A 23789-nucleotide genomic window follows, 5' to 3' on the forward strand; every position below is an offset into this window, starting at 1 on the left:
AAGAAGAACAACGATTCAATTTCGCAGCACTACAGTAACAGTGAAAAATCATAATTCAAATGTCAATGAATCAACGACAACAATGCCATAACAACTTCCTTTTGATAGTGACCCGTATTTTGTCCAATAGCCTGTTGCTAAGTGAGTTTTCTTTGTGGGTGTAAATTATGAAGTTGAATAACATGAAAAAGAAGAAGTGTAGTTTTACCACAGCTTGTTTTACAATTGGCTTTACATTGCACTAACATAGATAGGTCTTATGGCAACAATGGGTTTGGAAAGGGCTACGAGTTGGAAGGAAGTAGCCATGGCCTTAATTAAGGTACAACCCCAGCATTTGCCTAATGTGAAAATGGGAAACCAGAGAAAACCATCTTCAGGACTGCCGACAGTGAGATTCAAACCTGTTATGTCCTGAATACAAACTGACAGCTACATAATCCAAACCACACAGCCACTTTCTCTATAACAGCACCAGCAGGACACTGGACAGTCTTTAAAAAGCCCCTCAATACAGGTTATGCACACTAACAAAATTAAACATTTGCAACTTGAGGTATGGTTCCTTTTATTAAGTTACTGCAAAAAGTCTTCTGCACTACAACATTAAATAACAGTACATTACAGTTAAAATGAAAATTTTCAATATCTAAGGTTCATATTTTACTCACGGTTTATGTTAACCCAAGCTCCCTTGCTGTCCCTGTGCGAGGCCCGTCAGACCATTAAAAGACAAGAATCCCTTGTTTAGTTCATGCCTGACTAAAGATAAAGACTACCAGTGGTAGAAATACAGAGCAAGAGAAAGATATATTAGATATTTGGAACACTTTTCTAGTGGTGCCAATATTCAGGTTTATAATTATTACCTTTTTTATCTAGTCTCGACTCTGATATTAAATGCAATTTCAGGGGACAATACATACAACAACGTATTTTTGTTGGTATAGTATACGGAGTGTTGGGTAAAAGTCAATGCAACTTTTTTTTTTTTCTTGCAGATATGTGAGCGGATCGCAAAATGCTATTTGTCACGTGCTATGCGTGTATTCACAACAACAGATGGCTCTGTGATTGCTGGTAGTAGCACAGAGAGCGTTGTGAAACCGGTTGTGAGGCAAGCGTTATGCGAGATGGAAGTAACCCGTGTTGAGCAGCGCGCATCCATCAAAATAGCTATTCTTCGGGGGAGAAATGTGACAAAATGTCACAGTGAATTGGTGGAAGTCCTTGGGAATAATGCCTTCCTATACTACACAGTAGCGCGGTAGGAAAGTTTCAGCAAGTACGTGTGGCAACCGGTGATCGGCAACGCTCGGAACGATGTGGCATGTCCGTTATCGAGCAGCTCCTGGAGGAAGACGGACGATGGACGCTACTGGAGTTAGAGAGGGCAAGTGACATCGAGAAACGGCATGCTCCACGACGAACCACTCATTGACAGGTCGCCCCGAGCATTGCTGATCACCGGTTCCCAGACGTCCTTGCTGAAACTTTCCTACCCACCATGTATGGTACGGGAGCCATTAATCCCAAGGGCTTCCACCAATTCACTGTGACATTCTCTCACATTTCTCCCCTATTTTGATGTATGTGTGCTGCTCAACAAGGGTTACTTCCATCTCGCATGACGCTCTCCACACAACTGATTTCTCAGCACTCACTGTGCTACTACCTGCAATCACAGAACCATCTGTTGTGAATACACACTATGCAGTTTGTGATCTGCTCCAATATCTGCAAGAAAAAAAATAATTGCAGTGACTTTTGGCCCAACCCTTGTACAAGATTATGATCTGTAATGCTTACACATTTGGATATGGTACTAAGAAGCAGTTTACCAATCAATTTTCTTTATATTATTATTATCGTCATCAGATTTACTTAATACATGATAATATATGATTTCTATGACTAGAGCCCTGCATGGATGCAGAAGTTAGTGACTTGGCAGATGCAAACTGTATGGCAGCGTGGATAATTTTGCTGATAATTTCTGAATAATGAAGTTTATTGATCTTCACTCAGTTATACTCTTATTCTTGCTTGTAGTTAGGCAACCCTTGACAATGGTATGGGAGAATGGTGATATTAAATAGCCTTGACACCATACAGCCGTAAATCTGACCTAAGCTTAACTGGCTCATGCCCGCAATTAATGGAAGGAAGAAACAAAAGTCAATAGGTCCGTTGTTGTCGCAAGATAAAATCCCCCATTAACCTGTGACTGTAGAAGTTCTGTTTCCAGTTTATCAGGCCTATTGTGTTATGTTAACAGATCTATCCATTTCAATACCTTGGGTGGTGTAATATACTGTAGATAAATATTTACAATATCCGCGGATAACCATATGCAGATGAAGAAAGGGTGATGCTGATATTTTGTATATCCGTGCAGGGCTCTATCTACGACATTAAACAGACTCAGATTTTTACTATTTGTCCAACTTTTCTCTTCCATTTTTATGTATTTATTTTCTGTGAATAAAAACTGAACATTTATGAAAATTATTTCAATACTGGTATTCCTCTACTGAATGAACAGTCAAATTGTCTTAAATATCAACTGTTGTTGCATCAGGATACCATAGTTCGAAACCGTTTTCTTTAAATGACTCGTCGAAGCGTTTATATATTTATTTATTATCCATGAAAATGCCCTACTTTGTCTAGCATATTAAGACTGTAGGTTATAACTAGTTACCTTAAATAGTACAACCATCATCAACATCATCATTTTGCATCCGGGAGATAGTAGGTTCGAATCCCACTATCGGCAGCCCTGAAAATGGTTTTCCGTGGTTTCCCATTTTCACACCAGGCAAATGCTGGGGCTGTACCTTAATTAAGGCCACGGCCGCTTCCTTGCAACTCCTAGGCCTTTCCTATCCCATCGTCGCCATAAGACCTATCTGTGTCGGCGCGACGTAAAGCCCCTAGCAAAAAAAAAAAAAAACATCATCATCATCATCAATGTCCCACTCCAGTCGCCTGGGTGTGGTTAACAAGCCTCCTGCACTCCTTTCTCTCCTTTCACTTTTCCTACTCCATTACTTCTGCCACATCCAATCCAGCTTCTCTAATGTCCTTCCAAATCTGATCCATCCACCTTCTTCTCGGTGTTCCAACTGGTCTCTTTCCCTTAACTTCACTTTCCAAATTCCCTTCTCGCTACCCATTCCTTTTACATGTCCAAACCATCTCAGTCTTGCTTTCTGTATCTTCTGTACTGTATTTAGCTCTTCTCTGATTTTAATATTTTGAATTCTATCTCTTCTTGTCTTTTTAACTGATGTTCTTAAAAATTTCATTTCTACTGCTTGGATCTTTACAAAAATTTTGAAGTGAGTGATTACACACACAAATTAACTAAACTGGCAGAGAAGGAAAAACTATTCTTAATTTTTTTCTAAAATAAACTGCATAAACTTTAAAAATTCATTCACACAACAGATTTTGTAAAATATCCTAAAAATAGGTTTGACTAACATTACTGTACAACAATTTAAGTGTTGTTCCAAAATATATCTAGCTTTGCCGAAGAATGGACAATCAAAAATAAGGTGACTTACAGTTTCTTCATCTCCACAAACACAACTGTTATTACTACTAATTTTGAATTTATATAAATAAAATTTAAATTTTCCGAGACCTGAAAGAAACTGAGTGCTGGTGAAGTAGGGTTTCAATAAACTGCAATGCAAACAGTCCTGTACCATGGGAAAAAAAAGATTGTTCTTCTAACTTCACCCTTATTACTTGAGTTCCACAGCTTTGACTATTCACTGATTGTAAATTTATATAATTCACGTTTCACTTTTGATATAGAGGCTCTTTCATATACAGTTTCATTGTCTCTAAATGCTGCAAATTTAGCAAGCTCATCTGCTCTTTCATTACCTAACAGACCTTTGTGCCCTTTAACCCACTTAAAACAGATATGTCGAGAGATCTGTTCTAATGCTACATGCCAAAGAATTGATATTATATTTGTTACTTATAGATTTCAGAGCTGCTTGTGAGTCACTAGGTATACATGCACTAAACTTTCTTTTACCGGGTGAGTTGGCCGTGCAGTTAGGAGCGTACAGCTGTGAGCTCGCAGCTGGGAGATAGTGGGTTCGAAACCCACTGTCGACAGCCCTGAAGATGGTTTTCCGTGGTTTTCCATTTTCACACCAGGCAAATGCTGGCGCCACCGTACCTTAATTAAGGCCACGACCGTTCCTTCCCATTCCTAGGCCTTTCCCATCGTCGCCATAAGACCTATCTGTGTCGGTGCTACGTAAAGGAAATAGCAAAAAAAAAAATTTTTTTTTTAATCCACTAAACTGCATATTTTATAGCAAGAAGTTCTGCTTGAAAATTGGAACACTGGAGGAAAGTTTCATAGTCTTAAAATATATTTCTGCTTCATCTTTATACACAGGGTACAAATGTGCTAGTCATGTGTCCACAGATTACAGCAGGGCCTCTCAAACGCCCAAACTCTCACGCGTGCAGAGCGAGGTGCATAGGCTCTGTGCACTGTGCATCGGTACGCTTCGCCTCAACTCGGCTTGACTCGGGTGGTGTAGTGTGCTGAGAGCGACGAAGCGTTTGGTGGTAGACGACGTGTTTATCAGTGAAATAGACAAGCGCACGACAACAACACAATAATGGAGCAACCTGTTTCGAAGAAAGCAAAGACTTCCGAAAGTCCATTTCAATCGAACTGGGAACTTTCGTTTTTTTTTTTGTTTGTTTGTCGTGACGATAACGCCAAATGCTTAATCCATGGGACGATAATTACGTGCGTAAGAAAATCATCTATTGAAAGACACTACAACAGACTACATTCGGAAAATTATTGTGAAATCATAGGAGACGTCAGAGAGAAAGAATTAAGGAAATTGAAACAGCTTGAAGAAGAGCATTCTATATCCACAAATGAGTTTTGTTCCAGTACTGTAGCATTTTCATTTTGGTTACGGGTTCTGCATTTTTTTTAAATTATGTTTACATTCCTCTCAAACATGTATGTGTATTTCTACTTCACTTTTTTAATTTTTTTAATAACACTGGTAACCTTGTCCCATACAACTGTGCGTCTCCGCTCACCACACGTAAACATTTCGCAGTGGGGGAGAAACAGCAGTGAAGGTGAGGAACGCGGAGAGAGGCCGAACGGGGAGACAGGTGTAGGGAGAGAGGAGTGGGGGGGTCTGCACTCTGGTCAACCAAGCGAAGTCGTCTTTTGCACCGTGCACAGTGCATGCACCATGCGCATGCACCCTGAGAGGCCCTGGATTACAGTAACAGCACCCTCTTCTGAAACTGCATGTATTACTTCCACATCCACTTACAAGTAGTATTACACGTCATTCAGATGTCTATCGTGCAATAACTCCTAGAGCGATCATCCTTCACGAACACAAAAAAATACAGGTGGTGCAAATCTCTCTCTCTCTCTTTTTTTTTTTTTTTTTTTTTTTAAGTTATGTATGTGATTAAAATGGTACATGTATGCTCAACTCCGTCGGGGGAGTGCCTGGAAAGAGCTGCTCCACCTTGGGATGAGGACATAAGTTTAGTTTTTCCTGGTTTTCTTATTGTTTCTTCCATCTTCCCGTATTAAACTGTCTTGGTACTTGAAGCTCAGTTGCTACACACTTATTCTTACACCTTCATCATTGTAAGCACAATCTCACTTGTTTGTACTAAATTTCATTCTTATACCGTTTCATCCTGTGCATCCAATTCGTTCTGAACTTCCTCCTCCCTGTTGTAAGCTCTACAAATCGTATCCCCCTCCCTCAATACATTACTTCAAATACAGCAGAACCTCTGTTATCCAGAACACTACATGTAATAAATATCATTTTTGGTCCGTATTGATGATGTAGATTGAAATAATAACATTAAGTTATTTATTAGACCACCTAATCAATACAAAATCGTCTTGGATGATTTACATAAATTTGTTAGCTAATAGTGGGACATGTTTCGCCTACTATTAGCTAACAAATTTATGTAAATCATCCAAGACGATTTTGTATTGATTAGGTGGTCTAATAAATAACTTAATGTTATTATTTCAATCCAGAACACTTTCAACCAAAATGACAAAATATTTTCAGTAAAAACAAATTGAAGGAACATTGTTTGTTATGTTACGACAAAGAGGATACCAATATAATTATCACTAATAGGAGGTTTGCCACAACACAAACACACCAAAAAACACAAAATGACAATACCTTACATACATCCACACATCACCCCTGTGCACAGAAAAACCGCCATGTGATAACATTTCAGTTTAGAACTTAGAACAGAAAGGTTGTGTCATCTAGGATTCAGTATGGCATGAACTGTATCAACCAATTATATCAGTAATATAAATTTTCTTATTCGGAACAAATATTTCAGGTTCCCTATGGGAATCAACATCTTTATCATCTAATGGCCAGGCAGGCATCAATTTTTGAAAATGAGACAGTTTCTCATAGTGTATTGCCATTGCTGGTCGCCCCAAGTAGCCTACGCAGTGGCCCATGGGCGCCCAAAGGATAGTTTGTAGAGGGGGGCTAGACCTGGTATGTAGTATTTTTAATGGCGACTTGTATTCCACGGTAGAGTACCACACATGGTATCCCCTACCACTTCTACGTAATACCGATTGTTGAATCATTTTCTTGCATGGGCACCCATGCAGTGGCCTCCACAGTATGCAATAGCCATGCGTCTTGGTGGGTGTGCTATTTACCAACTGATGAGCCCAACTTAGCACACTGGGGTGAAACGCTGGCAATCAGGAATGAGTTAACCGGAAAACGTATTATGTCCAATAACGGACCAACTATATTGGTATTTTAAAGAGGATAAGTAGCGGAATGCTTGGATTCTGACTTTGACTGCCTCCTTCCCTTTTCTGTTGCCAACTCAGTTTGATATGTGATGAATCAAAGCCTTCTGGCATTCTGCTAATAAAAATGATGGTGTGACATAGTGACTAGAAAACTATGTGAAAAGAAAAAAGCAAAAGAAGGAAGACTTTTTCAAAAAAAAAAAAAAAAAAGAGAGTGCAATATGTACAGTGTAAGTATATGCACTATGAAACATGATTTGTTCTAAACATGTACAGTTGTTTGGGTTTATTGAAATGCTTTGTTAACATTGTTTATGTACTGTCTTCATTTACTTTAATCTGAAACTTTAAAACAATGTTTCTGAACAATAACAATGATATTGTAATTATTATCCAACATTTTCATTATCCGAAACCACTTGTTTCCCGTGTTTCAATTAAGAGAGGTTCTGCTTTATACAGAGTGTCCCAGGAGGAATGGTAAATATTCAGGGATATGACAGGAATGATCATTTGAAGAAAAAAACATTATGTGAACACGCCCTATTCCGAATGAATTCCAAGACAGAACACATTTAAGGTACATTTGTTTGCGCTAGTGGTGCACACAAACGTGTCTTACCGACCCAACCTCTTGAAGTTTTGAAATGGGTACAAATTTTCCGCATGTAATGTCCGCCATACATGTGTTCGTGGGACATTGATATGTGCAGAAATTCGCCGTGTGCTGGTACTAGGACTACGCTGCACCATTTCAACAATGTGTTGCTGTTCCTGCACAGGTTGTTGAACTACACATTCCAAAGGAAAATGGGAACTTGGAAGAAACCTGTTTCAAGTAATGTGCTGAAAATTCTGGTAAACACTCTACGATTAGGAATGCGACATGTCGGAAAGTGCTGACGGTATTCCTTGACAGCAGCAGGAGCTCTACTATCACAGAAGCCATAAACATACGCCATATCTGCACATTCTTCATTAGTATAGATGTGTGGCATTTGAGCCAGCGCGTGAACAAACGCAGATAATCAATGCTTCTCTCTGACACGCTCTCATACCCTTATACTACTTCACTCATAACACACCATGAACAACTGAACATTCAGCAGGCTAGTTTAATGGTAGAAAGCCATCCCAAGCAAAGAGGTTGAAAGCAATAAGGAAGGTTGGGCTAGAATAAAATGTCAAAAACAAATGTACATTAAATGTGCTCTATCTTGGCAACCAATCGGAATAAAACATACGTCCATATGAAGTTTTCGCTTCAAATGATCGTTCCCATCATATCCCTGAATACTGACCATTCTTGCTGGGACACCCTGTATATTTTTTCTCAGAAACACTTATATATGATAATGTAGAATAAATGATGTTTCAAATTTCTTAAGAGTAGTCAAATTTTAACAAGAACTAGAATGTGCAGCCGAAACAAGAATGGAAATCTAAATACAGTGAAATCTCGATACAATGATACTATGCAGACAGAAAAAAATTGTTGTAGAGGAAGTTATAATCGTAAAGAGGGATTTAGAGTAATGGGTTCTCATGTCAATTGGTGAACACAATAATACCGGTATTTGAAAAATTGAATTACAGGTTCATTAACTCCCTGCCACAACATATCATTTAATTCTCACTAATACCAGATTTACCACAACACAAACACACCAAAAAACACAAAATGACAATACCTTACCTACATCCACACATCACTGCTGTGCATAGAAAAACCGCCATGTGATAATATTTCAGGTTAGAACTCTGAACAGAAAGGTTGTGCCATCTAGGGTTCAGTATTGCACGAACTGTATCAACAAATTTTCGTTCCCAGTGATATACACTGACCAGCCAGAACATTATGACCACCTACCTACTATCGATATAAACCCGTCCAGGCGATAGCAGCATCACCTGACGAGGAATGACTGCTAATCAGACACGCACGGTACATGTAGTATCAGTGAGCATGCTGTCCGTGTGTAGAATAGGGAAGGCGCGCGATCTATCTGAGTTTGACCGAGGGCAGATTGTGATGGCCCGGACACTCAACACTAGCATTTCAGAAACTGCAAGACTTGTTGGGTGTTCGAGGAGTGCTGTGGTGTCTTCAGCAAGTGGCAAAACAGAGGTGAAACCACGTCCAAACGTCAAGGGGTAGGGCGGCCACCCCTCATTACAAATGTCGGGCGTCATATTCTGGGCAGACTGGTAAAACAGGACAGGCGGAGAACTGTAGCGGAACTAACATCAGACTTTAAAGATGGGCAGAGTACAAGTGTGTCTGAACACACAGTGCACTGAACACTCCTAACGATGAACCTCCGCAGCCGACGACCCATGCAGGTGCCAATGTTAACACCATAATATCGGCAACTACGACTGCAATAGGCCGCGACCATAGACACTGGACGTTGGCACAGTAGCAGAGCATTGCAGGGTCTCAAGAAACCCAATACCTTCTTTATCATACCGATGGAAGGGTGCAATCCGTCGTCTTCCAGGGAAACAAGCTCCTTGACACCTGTACTACGGGACGGAGACAAGCTGGCGGCGGCTCAATTATGCTCTGAGGAACATTCACATGGGCATTCATGGGTCCAGTGGAGCTCGTGCAAGGCACCATGAAGGCCAAGAAGTATCTTACACTGGACAGTCTACATACACCCCTTCATGACAATAATATTTCCCAACGGTAGTGGCATTTTTCAACAAGATAATGAACCATGTCACAAGGCCAGGAGTGTGATGGAGTGGTTCGAGGAACACAGTGGCGAGTTGCAATTGATGTGCTGGACCCCCAACTTGCCAGATCTTAACCATATCAAACACATCTGGGATGTGATTGAACGTGGTGCCAAAGTTCATCGCCCCCCTCCCGGAATTTACGGGAATTAGGTGACTTGTGAGTGCAGATGTGGTGCCAACTCTCTCCAATGACCTACCAAGGCTTCATTGCTTCCATCCCAAGACACGTCACTGCTGTTATCCGTGCCAAAGGTGGACATACCGGCTATTAGGTAGGCGGTCATAATGTTCTGACTAATCAGTGTATGTGCTGTGGGTCAATATTTTTCCCTCTCAACATTGTCACGTAATGGTATTTCGAGGTGCAACAACGATATATCTACATCCATGAGCCACATACTTCAGTGCCCTCTGTGTCCTACATCTCCACAGAGCATGATCTACAAGCCACTCTAAATGCACTGGACATTGCAAAATACTGGGCATGTGTAATATGAAGGTCTCGCATGTTTTGTTTTTTGTACTTCAAATTGATTTGTACACTAACTGTAAATTTGTATGTTTTAGACTCAATAATAATAATAATAATAATAATAATGATAACCTACATCCAGCAGAGTACATTCATACTGACCATGTAATTTTAATGTTTTTTTACACAATTCTGTAATGTTTTTGTGATTTAAAAATATAAATAACAATTGTTTTGACTAGTTGGACATCTAAACTTCTATTCTATTAAAATTGTTGTTGGCAACCAAGTACATTCATGTCAACAGTGTTCCCTGCTTATGATGGCTGCTTCCAACAGGACAATGCTCCATGACACTCTGCCAGGATTGTGAAGGACTGGTTCGAGAAACACAATAGTGAATTTGCTTTAATGGCGAGGCCCCCAGGTTACCCGGGTATGAACCCAATTGAACAATTTTTCTGGTCTGACTTGAAGAAGCAAGTTCGTGCTACATCGCCACCGCCCCACAGTGTACAGCAACTGGAAGACCTGCTGTTGCGCTAGTGGTATGAGATACCCTAATTTACGTTCCGCCTCCTTGGTGAATGATGTCTCACCAAGTGGCTGCAATTTTGCAGACTATAGGTACCCCTACACCGTATAATGTAATGGCTCAACAAATGTATGTCCCAAGAGATGGAGGGCAGAAACAGATGACAGTTTTCTTAACATTTGAATACCAAACAAGTAGTATAATGTAAACTGATGTGAAACAGCAAGGAACAGTCAAAAAGGAGAATAAGGATAGAACCCATATATCCCCTACTATCTTAATAGATATTATCTAGAGAACCTTGAAATCACAGGACTTGCAGATAGAGCCAAAGGAATGATTTCATCTTTCTTCATCAACTTCTGCAGCACACTTGGAAGGTGTCATTCACGCTGTAGTCATTGCAGAACTGAAGGGATCCACTGGGATATTGAGACACCATTAAAATTACGTTCAAGCTCATGTTAATGCACTTCACTGTGCCGCAAATCACAAAACTTTCCTTTTGATATTTATCCTTCACTTAGTGTAGGCTATTAATTTATAAACTTATTTAGTTCTTCTGGGTTGAACCATGTTGTTTTCTGTACATTCCGTAAGGTTTGCCAATGTTTCGAATACCTTGCAGCATTCTTTGTCAAGGCGACTGAAATAATCCTACTTGATCCGAGGTAATCCGTCGCCCAGGCAGCTAATCAAATACGAGAATAGCAATTGTGCTTGGCCTTTAAACAGCCTTCTCTCTCTGGCTGACGTAAGCCCCAAGGGGCTCTTGAAAGGTCTGCAATGCACTGCCAGTGCCGTTATGTGACGAGGGTTCAATTTGTATGTTTGTGTTGTGATTTAGAGGAAGGATACAAAATCAACAATACTCAGATTCCCATTACACACAGACTAAAATATGCAGGTCACAACAAACACAAAAGATGAACCCTCGTTATGTAATACACTCATGTTCATAAAAACCAGAACACCTTGAAACACTAGAGATAGGAAGTTCGTATTCACAGGACATGTGCGTTATGTTGTGAAGAAATGATTAGCATTTGAACCATGTCGGCCCTCAGGTTCAAGGTCCACACTGATATCTTGGCGCATCACCACCGCCTGGGAAAATGTGTCTGCGGCTATAAACCGAATGTAATGGATCAGTGTGATTTAAGCAGATGTGCAGGATGCTTCGCAGATGTATGCGAGAACCGTACCGTCAAATGAGTCAGTTTGAAAGAGTGCGCATTGTTGGCATGAGAGAACGTGATGCATCCATCCGCTAAATTGCTGATCGTGTGGGACGAAGTGTGTTGGCAGCGAACGGGTATGTACAAAATGGTTCACAGAAGGCCATATAGTAGAACACGAGTTGGGTATGGTCACACCACCCAGACCACCCCACCGAGAAGATCGACATCTCAGCCGAATGGCAATGCAGGACAGATGTGTCCTCTTCGGCTCTGGCGCAACAGTGGAACAGTGCAACACAACATACACTATGAGGAGTGACAGTCCATTGCTGTTTATTATGGTCTGGGTTACTGGCACATTGTCCACTTCTTCGCCTACCTTTGACTAATGTACATAAACATGCTAGACTGCAATGGTGTGTGTTTTTGGACGAATCCTGATTCTGTTTGTTTGAAAATGATGGCTGAATTTTAGTTCACTGCAGACAAGGGGAGAGGGATCACATTGACTGCATTCGCACAAGACATAAAGCATCAACTCGAGGCCTTATGGTACGAGGTGCTACTGGGTACAACCACAAATCACAGTTGGTGCGTGTCCAGGGCACTGTGACCAGTTTGACGTACGTGAATGACATCCTGCAACCCATAGCCATACTCTTTCTACACGACACCCCAGACACCATACTTCAGCAGGACAATGTGTGATCACGTGTTGCTGCACGATGTCAGACTGTTGCCCTGGCCTGCCCGATCACAGACTTGTCGCCAATCGAAAATGTGTGGGATATGGTGAAATGATGGGTGCAGTGCTGTGACTCAATGCCAACTGCCAAAGATGAACTGTGGAACCAGGTGAATACAGCATGGACAGCTATACTCAGGACGCCAACTGCACCTTATACGCATCGATGCCATCACGCATGGAACAAATTATCAGTGCCCATGGAGGACCCAGTGCCTACTAGGCTACAGGACACATGCTGAACCTATGCGACTGAAATACTAAACGTTTCTGCAGAACATACTAATGAACGTATCCTGTGAAAATGAATGTCCTATCTCTAGGCTTTCAAGGTGTTCTCTCTTTTTATGAACATGAGTAGCATTGGTAATCCCCAGCTACCTGGCAAGTGACACACACGTTCCAGACTTAGCAGGAGGCCCCGCGGAGCTTACATCAGCCATAGAGAGTCGGCTACATAAAGACCAAGCACAATTACTATTTTCGTAGTTGATTCAGCTGCCTGGGAGACTAATAACCTCTGATCGAGTATGGGTAATTCAGCCACTTTGGCAAAGAATACTGGAATATACTTGAAACATCTGCAAACTGTACAGAAAACATCAACAGGGTTCAACCCAGAAGATGATTTAAGTAACTCAACAGACCGTGGAAGTTTAACATTAAGAATTTATAAACCTGTAATATTCTGGATCTTTGTAGTCATCTGTAATTTCAGGCAGATCATCATCTTCCTTTCCCTTTGTCCAGCTCCTGCCAGGTCAGCGTTTTGATGGCACTTATCCACCGTTAACTCTACCACTCCGCTTCAGTAATTTATTCCAGTTTAGTCTTCTTTTTCTTGTACTGTTCTTGACCGAGTCCATCTGTCTTGCTCTGGGCATCCCTGTTGCCCTCCTTCCATCTTGGCAGACAACACTTGTTTTGGTATCCTTCCCTCCTCCATCCTCATAACATGTCCAGCCCATCTCTCAATTTATTTTTCTCCATCCTATCACTCAGTTTCTCTATCCCTGTCTCCCTTCTGATCTCAACATTTATTACTCTCTCTCCTTGTCCTCCCTTCCATACTCTTCAGGAACTTCATCTCACTGGCCTGAAGATTACTCTCATTTCTTGCTGTCAAAGTCCAAGTCTCTGACGCATACGTTAATATATGGGTACTGTACATCTTGTACATTATCTCTTTACATTTCATAGGAACTTCTCTGTTCCACACCAGGATCCTTACATTCTGATAGAACGTATTTCCCGCTTGTACGCTTCTGCTGATCTCCTTATCCAACCTTGCATTACTTCACTTCCCCAATATTTGAAACATTCAACAACCTCAAGGTTTTGTCCCCTGATACTAAAGATTCTTTTTCCTTCTCTTTCTCCTCTTGTCATCACCAATATTTTGCTCTTCTCCGCACTGATTAATAAAATAAATTCTTACTATATTGCTGTTACAGTTTTAAAAAATTCTAATCACTCTTTTAAAAGTATTAATGAGCAGTGACAAATTTTGTTGAAACTAATAGTATTAAATATTTATGATCACGATACATCCAACAGATTTATTTATGGTGATGATGGGACAGGAAAGGGCTAGGAGTGGGAAGGAAGTGTCCGTGGTCTTAATTAAGGTGCAACCCCCAGCATTTGCCTGGTGTGAAAATGGGAAACCAGGGAAAACCATCTTCAGGGCTGCCGACTCTGGGGTTTGAATCCATTACCTCGCGAATAATGGATACTGGCCGCACTTAAGTGACTGCAGCCATCGGACCCAGTCCTAACAGATCTGTACACAAACCAATCAAATACAAATCCATACCAACGAGTAGCATCAACTGGAAAGGGAATGGTGCAACAAATAATACTACAGAATATTAAACACTCAGAAATGAAAGTCTCTTTTATTCACATTCACAAAACATGTTTTAATTTGATTGACAAAGTATTTTTAATATAAAACAGGAATAACAAAAAAGGTAAGTATGAAAAGAAAATAATTATGTACTGTTCACAGCACTAATCTATTTCTATACATATTTTGTACAGCTGTGCATCATCAATCAGATTAAATAAATAAATAAATAAATAAATAAATAAATAAATAAATAAATAAATAAATAAATAAATAAATAAATAAATAAATACACACACTTTTCAAAAGATAAGCCTCCTTATTAAAGCTGCTTTTATTACCTAGGAGATGTTAAACAGAGTACGCCTACTACATGTTTCACACTTTCTAGACCAGCTGCCCAGCATCGTTAACAAGGTGTTCATCTCGTCAGATTTAATTTGCCCGCCAGTAGTTTGAGTGTACCTGTCACACACACACAAAAAAAAAAAATTCAAGAAATATAACTATGAAGGTTGATCAAATATAAACAGGATTTTTGTTCCTGAACATCAACAGTTAGTAGGACTGGTCCCACGGTTTTGCTATGCTTAGGTGGGACCGTTAGGAGTGGAGAGAGGGTGCTGTTAGATATTTCCTGCCGTTTTGTCAGTAACGCTTACGATGTCTGAGCAACAGGTGCACCCCTCCACTGCGCAACGCATTATTATAAAATTTCTTGCTCGTGAAGGAGTTACAGCAGCAGAAATTTGCCAAAGATAGACTGCACAGTTCGGTGATCAAACATTGTCAAGGATGCGCGTTTGCCTGGCATAAAAAGTTCGAGGAAAGACGAGAACGTGTGGAAAATCAGCAACACGATTGCCGTCCTCGGACCAGCATTACAGATGAAAACATATGTAGTTAAAGATATTATTGATGACGATCGACAGGCGAGAGTATCAGAAATTCCAGAACAAGTCGGAATCAGTTATGGGAGCTGTCAAGCAATCATCAAAAACAGTTCCGTCAAGTGTGCTCCAGGTGGGTCCCTCGCCTTTTGACAAAAAATCTGAAGTTGAGACGTTTGGAGGTCTGTCAGAGGCACTGGACTACACTTGACCATCCTCCTAACAGCCCGGACTTATCGCCCTGTGATTTCCATTTGTTCAGAGCTCTAGGAGGGCAACGACTTGAAGATGATGAGTGTGGAAGACTTCATGCGCAACTGGCTAGCGACATGACCCTGTTGTTTTTACGATGAGGGCATCAAAAAGCTGCCCATACGCTGGGACAAATGCATTTCCAAAGCAGGAAACTATTTGGAAAAATAAATTGTAATTGCCTTGTGTTTTTCAATAAATGAATTTAAATAAAAACTAAAATCTAGTTTATATTTGATCCTCCCCTCGTAATGAGAATAATTCACTCAAATTTTAGCATTCATGGCATTGATGTTATGGCTTACCTATTCTTCGTTCCTGAAACAACTGATGGTTGCAGTACAAATGTTTCATTTGAAATAATTTCAAAAAGAACGCATTATGTACTCTAAACTCATCGCAAATGCGGGCAGTGGGAGGACTAAATTTTTCGTAAGTATTTCTGAAACACTGCTGTATCCATGAAATGTGTATGTATCAGGATTAAATGTCTTTGTTCTTTTTCCAATCACTACAGTTCTTTTATGTCACCGTTGCTTCCACTACCCTAGAACTCTTATTCATTTTCCAAAACTTAAATATTGCCATAATCGCCATCTAAATGTCTACAAGCGCATGTAAACTCTGGTCATTATCTCAATGCCAGTTCTATTGAATACCAATGAAAATAAACTGTTGCTCAACAATCCCAGAAATAGACAGCATTGTTTACAAACAAGTAAGAACATTTTTATGGGATGACATGATTCCAAAACTGCCAAACTGATGTTTAACAGCTATTTCATACCAATATTGACTGATGGGATTGAAGCTTGCACTCTCACAAAAAGTGATTCATCAAGATTGCAAGCATCAGAGATGAAATTTCATAGATCCACCATCCAGAAGACCAAGAAGGACAAGTTAAGAAATGAGGAGGTGAGGAAAGAAGCTGGAATACAGACATCCCTATTAGACCGAATCTGCACATCCAGACTACAGTTGTACGGGCATGTGATGAGGACGGAGCCTAAAAGAACAGCCAGAATAAATTTCGAAATACAGGTGGAGGGGAAAAGACCTGCAGGAAGACCTAAAAATGGATGGATGGACATGATTAAGGTTGATCTAGTTATCAGAGAATGGATAGTGGATGGTGTTCTCCATGGCAAGTTGTATATGGACAGGAAGTGGAAGAGGCTCATTGACAGTACCTGGGAAACTGGAACTGTACAATGATGATGATGATGATGGTTTACCAACAGTACATGTCTCTGGTTCCTTACAGTGTGTATTGTGAGAAGTTATATTGAACACGGAATCCAATATGCGAAGATAAGCGAGACACTGCATCATTGCAAGCTGAGCTCGTAATGTGATTCATATGTCAAAACATCAGGCAATACCACAGCTCGTCAAATGATGCTCCTTACAGAGCCAAATTCCATCACCCCATAACATCATCTTAATCTTCTGCCACTTTTCCTACTGGTTGGCATCTGGGAAGGCCGTAAAAGGGACCAAGTTCACATGTGCGATACTGTTCGTTCCTGTGCATAGAGCCTTAATCTTCTGCCACTTTTCCTACTCCTGGTGGGAACACAGGAACGAACAATATCGCATATGTGAACTTGGTCCCTTTTACGGCCTTCCCGAATGCCAACCCATTATGGAGGGATTTATTCACTATTGTGGGTTTCTGTGGTGGTTGGTAGTGGGATCCTAGTCTAGAAAGCCAAGAGGAGTCATTTTGCTGACCCTGCATCACCTCTTTTAATCTGCAGTCCTTTGGCTCAGCAGCACTCCCTTGGTAGACCGAGGCCCGTCAGGACTACAGCAGCACTGAGTTTCAGTTTGATAGTATGGTGTGTCGTGTTAGGACAAACACAAACACCTACTCCCCAAATCAGAGGAATTAACTGGGCAGGATAAAAACATCTGACCTCAGTGGGAATTGAACACAGGACCCCCTAAACTAAACTGAAGGCTTCAAATCATGACCATTCAGCCAAGGAGCTGGACCATTCCACCTATGAAGACCTTTTACAATTTGCTACGTCGCACCGACACAGAGAGGTCTTATGGAGACGATGGTACATGAAAGGGCTAGGAGTGCAAAGGAAGCGGCCGTGGCCTTAATTATGGTACAGCTCCAGCATTTGCCTGGTGTGAAAATGGGAAATCACAGAAAGCCATCTTCAGGGCTGCCGACAGTGGGGAACGAACCCACTATCTCCCGAAAGCAAGGTCACAGCTGCGCGCTCCTAACTGCACAGTCCTAACTGCTCAGTTTCTAAAGATCAATAATACAGTGAAGCCTTGGATTACGAAGATAATTTGTTCTGTAAACGTGCTTGTAATCCCAAGCACTCGTATATCATAGCAAGTTCTGCCATGATAAATAATTGAAAATCAGATGATTCACTCCACAACCCAAAAATACGCAGATATGAAATGATCCACACAACAAGCAACTTACCTACATCTTCTGCTAAACGTGACCATTGCCTTGATACACTCACGACTCCTTTTACCACACCCAGATCCAGATAAGCCCCAATGGTCAAAGCACAGAGAATATTGTATAGAAAAAAGTGTTATAAACTAAATCACGAATGAATAAATAATGGGCGGTATTAAAAATTCATAAAACCATTGAAAAGGGCAAAGAAAATTAAACAATATGACTACAACAGGTATATCAAAAAGAGTTTAACCTATTTTTAATGAATGCTGCGGAACAGCACGGGTCCACCAATTTTTATTATTATCGTCACTCATAAGATATAAAATTCATGGTTTGATCCACAGTGAATTGTGATCACAATAATAACAAAAAGTATGTCTGAAATGGTTCACCTTTTCAATACTAATTATGTCATGTTTACATTATATTTTTAGTTAAGGAACTAGTTTTAGCCTTTGTTGTTGTTATTATTGTTATTATTTTGTTGTTATTATTATCACTCTTTATACAGAACAGGCAGTGAAGGAAAGCAAAGAGCAATTCATACAACAAATCTCAAAAGTAATCGGTGGATTGATACTTACTAGATCCTACCATAAGGTCTGAGGTATCTTCCAGTCAACCAGTAGGAGGTTAATTTCAAAAAGGAGATTTAGGAGCCTATAATTCGTTATTTCAAAGAATTTTACCACATTGATAATATTAGAGTAATTGCTCTGCTAAGAGGCGCTCAGGGAACAACCCCAAGATTCACTGCTACCTCCCCAAACTCAGTACAAGTATCAAAATATGTGTTTTAGCTATTTTGGCTGTTAAGAGATCAACTGAAATAATTACAAACCATTTGTATGGTAGTTATTAGATATCCCCTTTAAGCTAAGGAAGCAGTGAAACTACTTGTACGAAATTTTGAAATTTTTTGACAATTAAAATTTCAAAATTTGACATTTTTACATTTATAGCGTATTTTTATCATAGGTATGATAACTCTGTGAGAATATTCAGTTAATTTTGAATTAAAAACTAATGTTTTACGCAATTCTTGGTAATACTTTTTGAGAATTACGAATTTTTAAAAAATCGTGCACACACAAGTTAAATATACAATAACCTCTTCTTTACTTCAAACACTCTTGTCAGTCGATATATTATTCTCTAATGAAACACTTAAATGTTAACACATAGCGTATTTTAATCATCTTTCATACACTTATCCATCCTTACGCTGTTGGAAGTAAATAAACAAGCGTATAAACAAGCAAGCGAGCGACATGAAGCAGTAGAGTGCAGGGCTACCACTCGCAAAACTAAATGCATCGAAAGGAAGCTTTTATAAAACTTCACCGATATCTATATGGCACGCTATCAATATTTTCACAGAGTAAAACCTTCAATCTTTCCAACGGTATTACTTACGCTGCCATCGTGCAGCAGGAATTGAAAATATAGGCAAAAGAAAAACCAGGCCGACTGCATTTTTAGCAGCAGCTCGCATGGCCAATAAATCGGCTGCCAAGCACTGTAAGAGTTAAACATTCTCTCAAGACTGTAAAAAACAAGGAAAGGACTTAACTCTCAAGATTTTCACTAGTTTTATTTCTTCAGAAGATACTACTTGATAAACCACAAATCCGGCAGAAATAGCTCTTTCCTTCAAACTCTGTCTGAAATGAGAAAAAGATAAGGCAGTGTCTACTAATAAAGATATTCATAACGCTTTCAATGGCTGTTTTGTGTTTTGTGTAATATTTTCAACAGAACTGTTGCGAGGTCTTGAGAAATAAAATCATAATAAATAATTAATAATAATAATAATAATAATAATAATAATAATAATAATAATAATAATAATAATAATCGTATGGCCTCAGCTACCGTGTGCAGACATTTCAATTTGATGCCATCTGGCTGTCTGCTCGTCAATTTCAACGTACCGTTTTACTCTAGGCCCACTAGATGGCAGACCGAGTAAACCGAAACTCTCTTGGGCGTCTATGGCTGAGATTAATGAATTTTGTCAGGTAAACACCAAATGTGTCACCAGAGATCTTTTACATGCTGACATTGTACGACATGGAGTGTCGAATGGACTTTTTTCCACCCTTCAAAAATCCGACTACATCTGCCGGGTTTGAACCCGCTATCTTGGGATCCGGAGGCCGACACTCTACCACTGATCTACAAAGGCAGCTAAATAAAATCATAACTTTCCATTTTCTTGACTTTATGCGATTGCTAATTTAGTAGAAGTCCAAGCCATTTCTAATATTTTTGAAAAGTAGTCTGATATCTAATATTGACAGAGTGTGATGATTTTGTATAAGACCTTTTACTACAGTTGAACTTGGTTAGTTTGAAATTGTGAATAATTTAAACTTTTTGCACAGTCCCACGTTATAATTAGATTATTTCTTGGGTAATTCGAAGTTATACGCAATGAGATTGAGCTACAAAATTGTGAAATTCAGCCCACAATACCAGCACACATTACATGGAATGAAATTCATTTTTAATCCATATTGTTGACCTTAACAAGTGGTATGGTACTTTTAAAAGAATTCCACCTTTACAATACAAATTAATTTTGTTCCTTTCAAAATAACATTAAATCCTAGCATATGTTTTGTCCTCATGGAAAGACATCTTCAGCCATCAAAGTTCAAAAAACCAAAAGAGAAGAATGTACTGTATACTTAGACTTTGAAAGACATTGGATATTTTCAAATAGTTAAAAAACGCCACCTTAATATTTTAACAAATACTAACCTATATTTTATGTGTTAATAAATACAACAATAAGATCTTTTTATGAAGCTCTCGATTCAACTAGAGTCCATTAATGACAGATCTCAAGTTAACACCACAGTGTATTCTCACATGTGTTAAATGTGTGTTATGGAAGTTTTATGATTTTATAATGGTGTTTTGTTCTTTTTTTTTTTTTACTAGACTCCAAAGTTTTTATTTTGTATGCATAATAATGTGATATTTAATGCAATAAATTTTGATCAGAGCACATAAAGGGGACCAGAAGAACTTCCAGTTTTTTAACGTACTTGTAAATCTGACATGAGGTTACCGTGCAGTGTTTATATTCTTCTATACTGTTTTTTATATGAAGACTAGTTTCCAATGAGCTCAAATTACCGCACTAAATTCTGGCTGCATGTGTAAAACATCAATTTATTTAAAACTCATGTGTGTTTCTAAACATGTTATGTCAACAAGTTCAAGACATACTAACTGTAGTATTTTGTTGGCGATAGAATCACAAAGAACTAAAGACTGAAGGTCTTAATGATTGAGCGACTCCACCTTTACAATATAGCACAATGTTCTTCCTTTTTTTTACTTTATACATTGCACACTGTTATTCCTTTTTTTTTTACTGTATACATTGTACTGTACTGTAAGGCCTTTGCTGGCAAGATGTAGTGTTTACAGTGCACTATGTCTTCCGGTATGGGCTAGAATAAAATTGTTACTTTCATTGATCTGTCTCAGTCTTATACTTGGCTTTGACAATATGAAAGTGGCTGAGGTATGAGTGATGCTAGTAATGCTATTCCTTATGCAGCCAGTCCCTGCTATGAATGGTGTGAAAATGTCGCTCATAGGGTCAGTTGGTGCACACATTTCAGTGGGCTTGGCAGACTGATGTGCAATAGCAACTTCTGGCTCAGTGAGGAAAGCAACCGGAAACTGCCTCACTCCTCATTTCCCTAGTACACCACCTATGACAGCTAATGGTGAACCTGTTGAGGATCCAACCAGCCTTCGGGCTGAATACCCAACATACATACATACATACATACATACATTGTACTATAAAGGTGGAGTCACTAAATCATTTAGACCTATCTTGCTGGTGATTGTATTTGCATGTTATTTTTCCATTTTTTTTTAAATTGTGGCTGAAGACGACCCATTATAAGAGGGTCGAAACTAGTTCCCATATTTAATAAAAGATAATCGCATCAATTTAATTGGTATTGAATAGGAGGCCCTTCCTATAACCCTTTTGATAGTTACAACTGTACAAGGTTAGTGAAGCCAGGCTCATTTGGTTCTATGCATGTGCTTTCACATTAACTTGCTCAGAAAATGGCCAGGAATGCAAGGGATGTCCAGCGTAAGGAGCACCCGGTCAGCAACGTGTTAATTTAAAAAAGAAATTGAAACTAGCCCAGTCTGGAATCTTGAAAAATGTCTTTCTTAGGGCCCTTCAACTTCAAACTAACCAAGCTTAACTGTATTTTCAAATAGCTCGGCATCTGCCGCTTAGCTCTTAAAAAGTTGAAAAGTACCAAAATCTTACATATTGGTCATTCTAGCAGAAATACTACTCTATGCACCTAAATATTATGGAGGAACAGCGAGGATGAGTATGTGTTTCCATAGTGAAGGACAAGTTTTTAATTACGTAACTCAGAATATTGCTCCTTAGTGCCATCAGGAACCAAATTTTGGTCACAAAGCAGTTGTTCATGGATGTTATTTGTATGACTCTTTTTATGCCTGGATAAATGGCTGCTATTGACAAAGGTCTTTGAACAATACTCGCAGATGTACGGTCGCTCTCCTGTATGTTTCCTGAGATGAGTCTTTAGCTGCCCTCGCTGGCAGAAGGCTTGGTCACACTGATCGCATTTGAACGGGCGTTCTCCCGTGTGAGTCCTGATGTGCACCACAAGGGAGCCTCTTTCCGTGAAGCACCGCCCGCAGTGCATGCACAGATATGGCTTCTCTCCACTGTGTGTCCGCAAATGCGCCGTCAGCGTCCCTCGTTCCGAGAAATGCTGCCCGCACGCCTCGCACTCGTATGGCCGCTCTCCCGTGTGCGTTCTGAGGTGGATGTTGAGGGCGCTAGTGTCTATAAACTGCTTGCTGCAGTGTGGACAGCCGTAGGGCCGCTCACCGGTATGCTTCCGCTCGTGGATGGTGAGAGTCACGCGCTGTGCGAACTGATGGCCGCACTGCTGGCACACGAAGGGCCGGTCGCCGGAGTGCACAGCACGTTCGTGTCGACTCAGCTGCACTTGCTGACAGAAGGCAGCCCCGCATACAGAACACGAATAGGGCTTTTCTCCTGTGTGAATTCTAGAATGCTGCTTCAGGTGGACTCTCTGAAGGAAGGCTTTCCCGCACTCCCCGCAGACAAACGGACGTTCCCCACTGTGTGTGCGCGAGTGTACGATCAGATCCCTCTTCTCCATGAACTGTTGTCCACAGGCTCTGCAGGTAAATTCGCATTTACTGCTGGATTGTTGTAACTGATAATTGGCATATATTGCCACAGGAACAACTCTGTAAAAAAAATAAGATATCAATTAAATTCATGGACAGCTTTCCATACAGTGTATAAACAGCAAGCTAGCTTAGTTTTACAGTCTGTGTCAGATAACTTGAAGAAAGTGCACTGTAGTGACAAAATTTGGTTTAGCTACCTGAGCAATAGCAGTTGTTGGGAAACTTTATCTTTTGAGAGTTATTCAGAATAGTTTAAGTCTAAGATAAAAATACTAAAAGAATTTAATAGTTTAAAGTCCACCTGTTCAATACACATTTGCCATTTGATAAATGGTCTGTCTAAAAGGTTATAGGACATGTTTTGACCTAGCCTACAGGTCATCATCAGCTTAAGTAACACAAACATGAAAGACATATACAAAAACAGTGATACATAAAAAAACTTGAGATAAAATACAATCAACAAATGCAATAGCAGTCTATGTTTAAAATGTTCATAGCTTCAATCTTGGACGACTTTAGTTGTAACAGGTGTGGGTCCAACCGTATTTAACACAACTATTGGTTGGCTGGA

At 39.9% G+C, this 23789-nt stretch overlaps 1 protein-coding gene across 4 annotated transcripts in view; it reads right to left on the reverse strand.

Annotated features, from left to right (window-relative positions):
- Positions 1 to 21772: 21772 nt before the first annotated feature.
- The window catches only part of LOC136886130 (zinc finger protein OZF), a 52179-nt gene continuing 50162 nt past the window's right edge, over positions 21773 to 23789 (reverse strand). For 3 of the 4 annotated variants that reach the window (XM_068230673.1, XM_068230671.1, XM_068230672.1), the window contains exon 6: positions 21773 to 23272. In XM_068230673.1, the coding sequence (XP_068086774.1) occupies positions 22381 to 23272 (892 nt within the window). In that variant the 3' untranslated portion in view covers positions 21773 to 22380. The remainder of the gene's footprint in view (positions 23273 to 23789) is intronic. The other variant, XM_067158879.2, reaches the window with a different exon arrangement.

The sequence above is a fragment of the Anabrus simplex genome, chromosome X (genome assembly GCF_040414725.1).
Source record: "Anabrus simplex isolate iqAnaSimp1 chromosome X, ASM4041472v1, whole genome shotgun sequence".
Classification (NCBI taxonomy): Eukaryota; Metazoa; Arthropoda; class Insecta; order Orthoptera; family Tettigoniidae; genus Anabrus; species Anabrus simplex.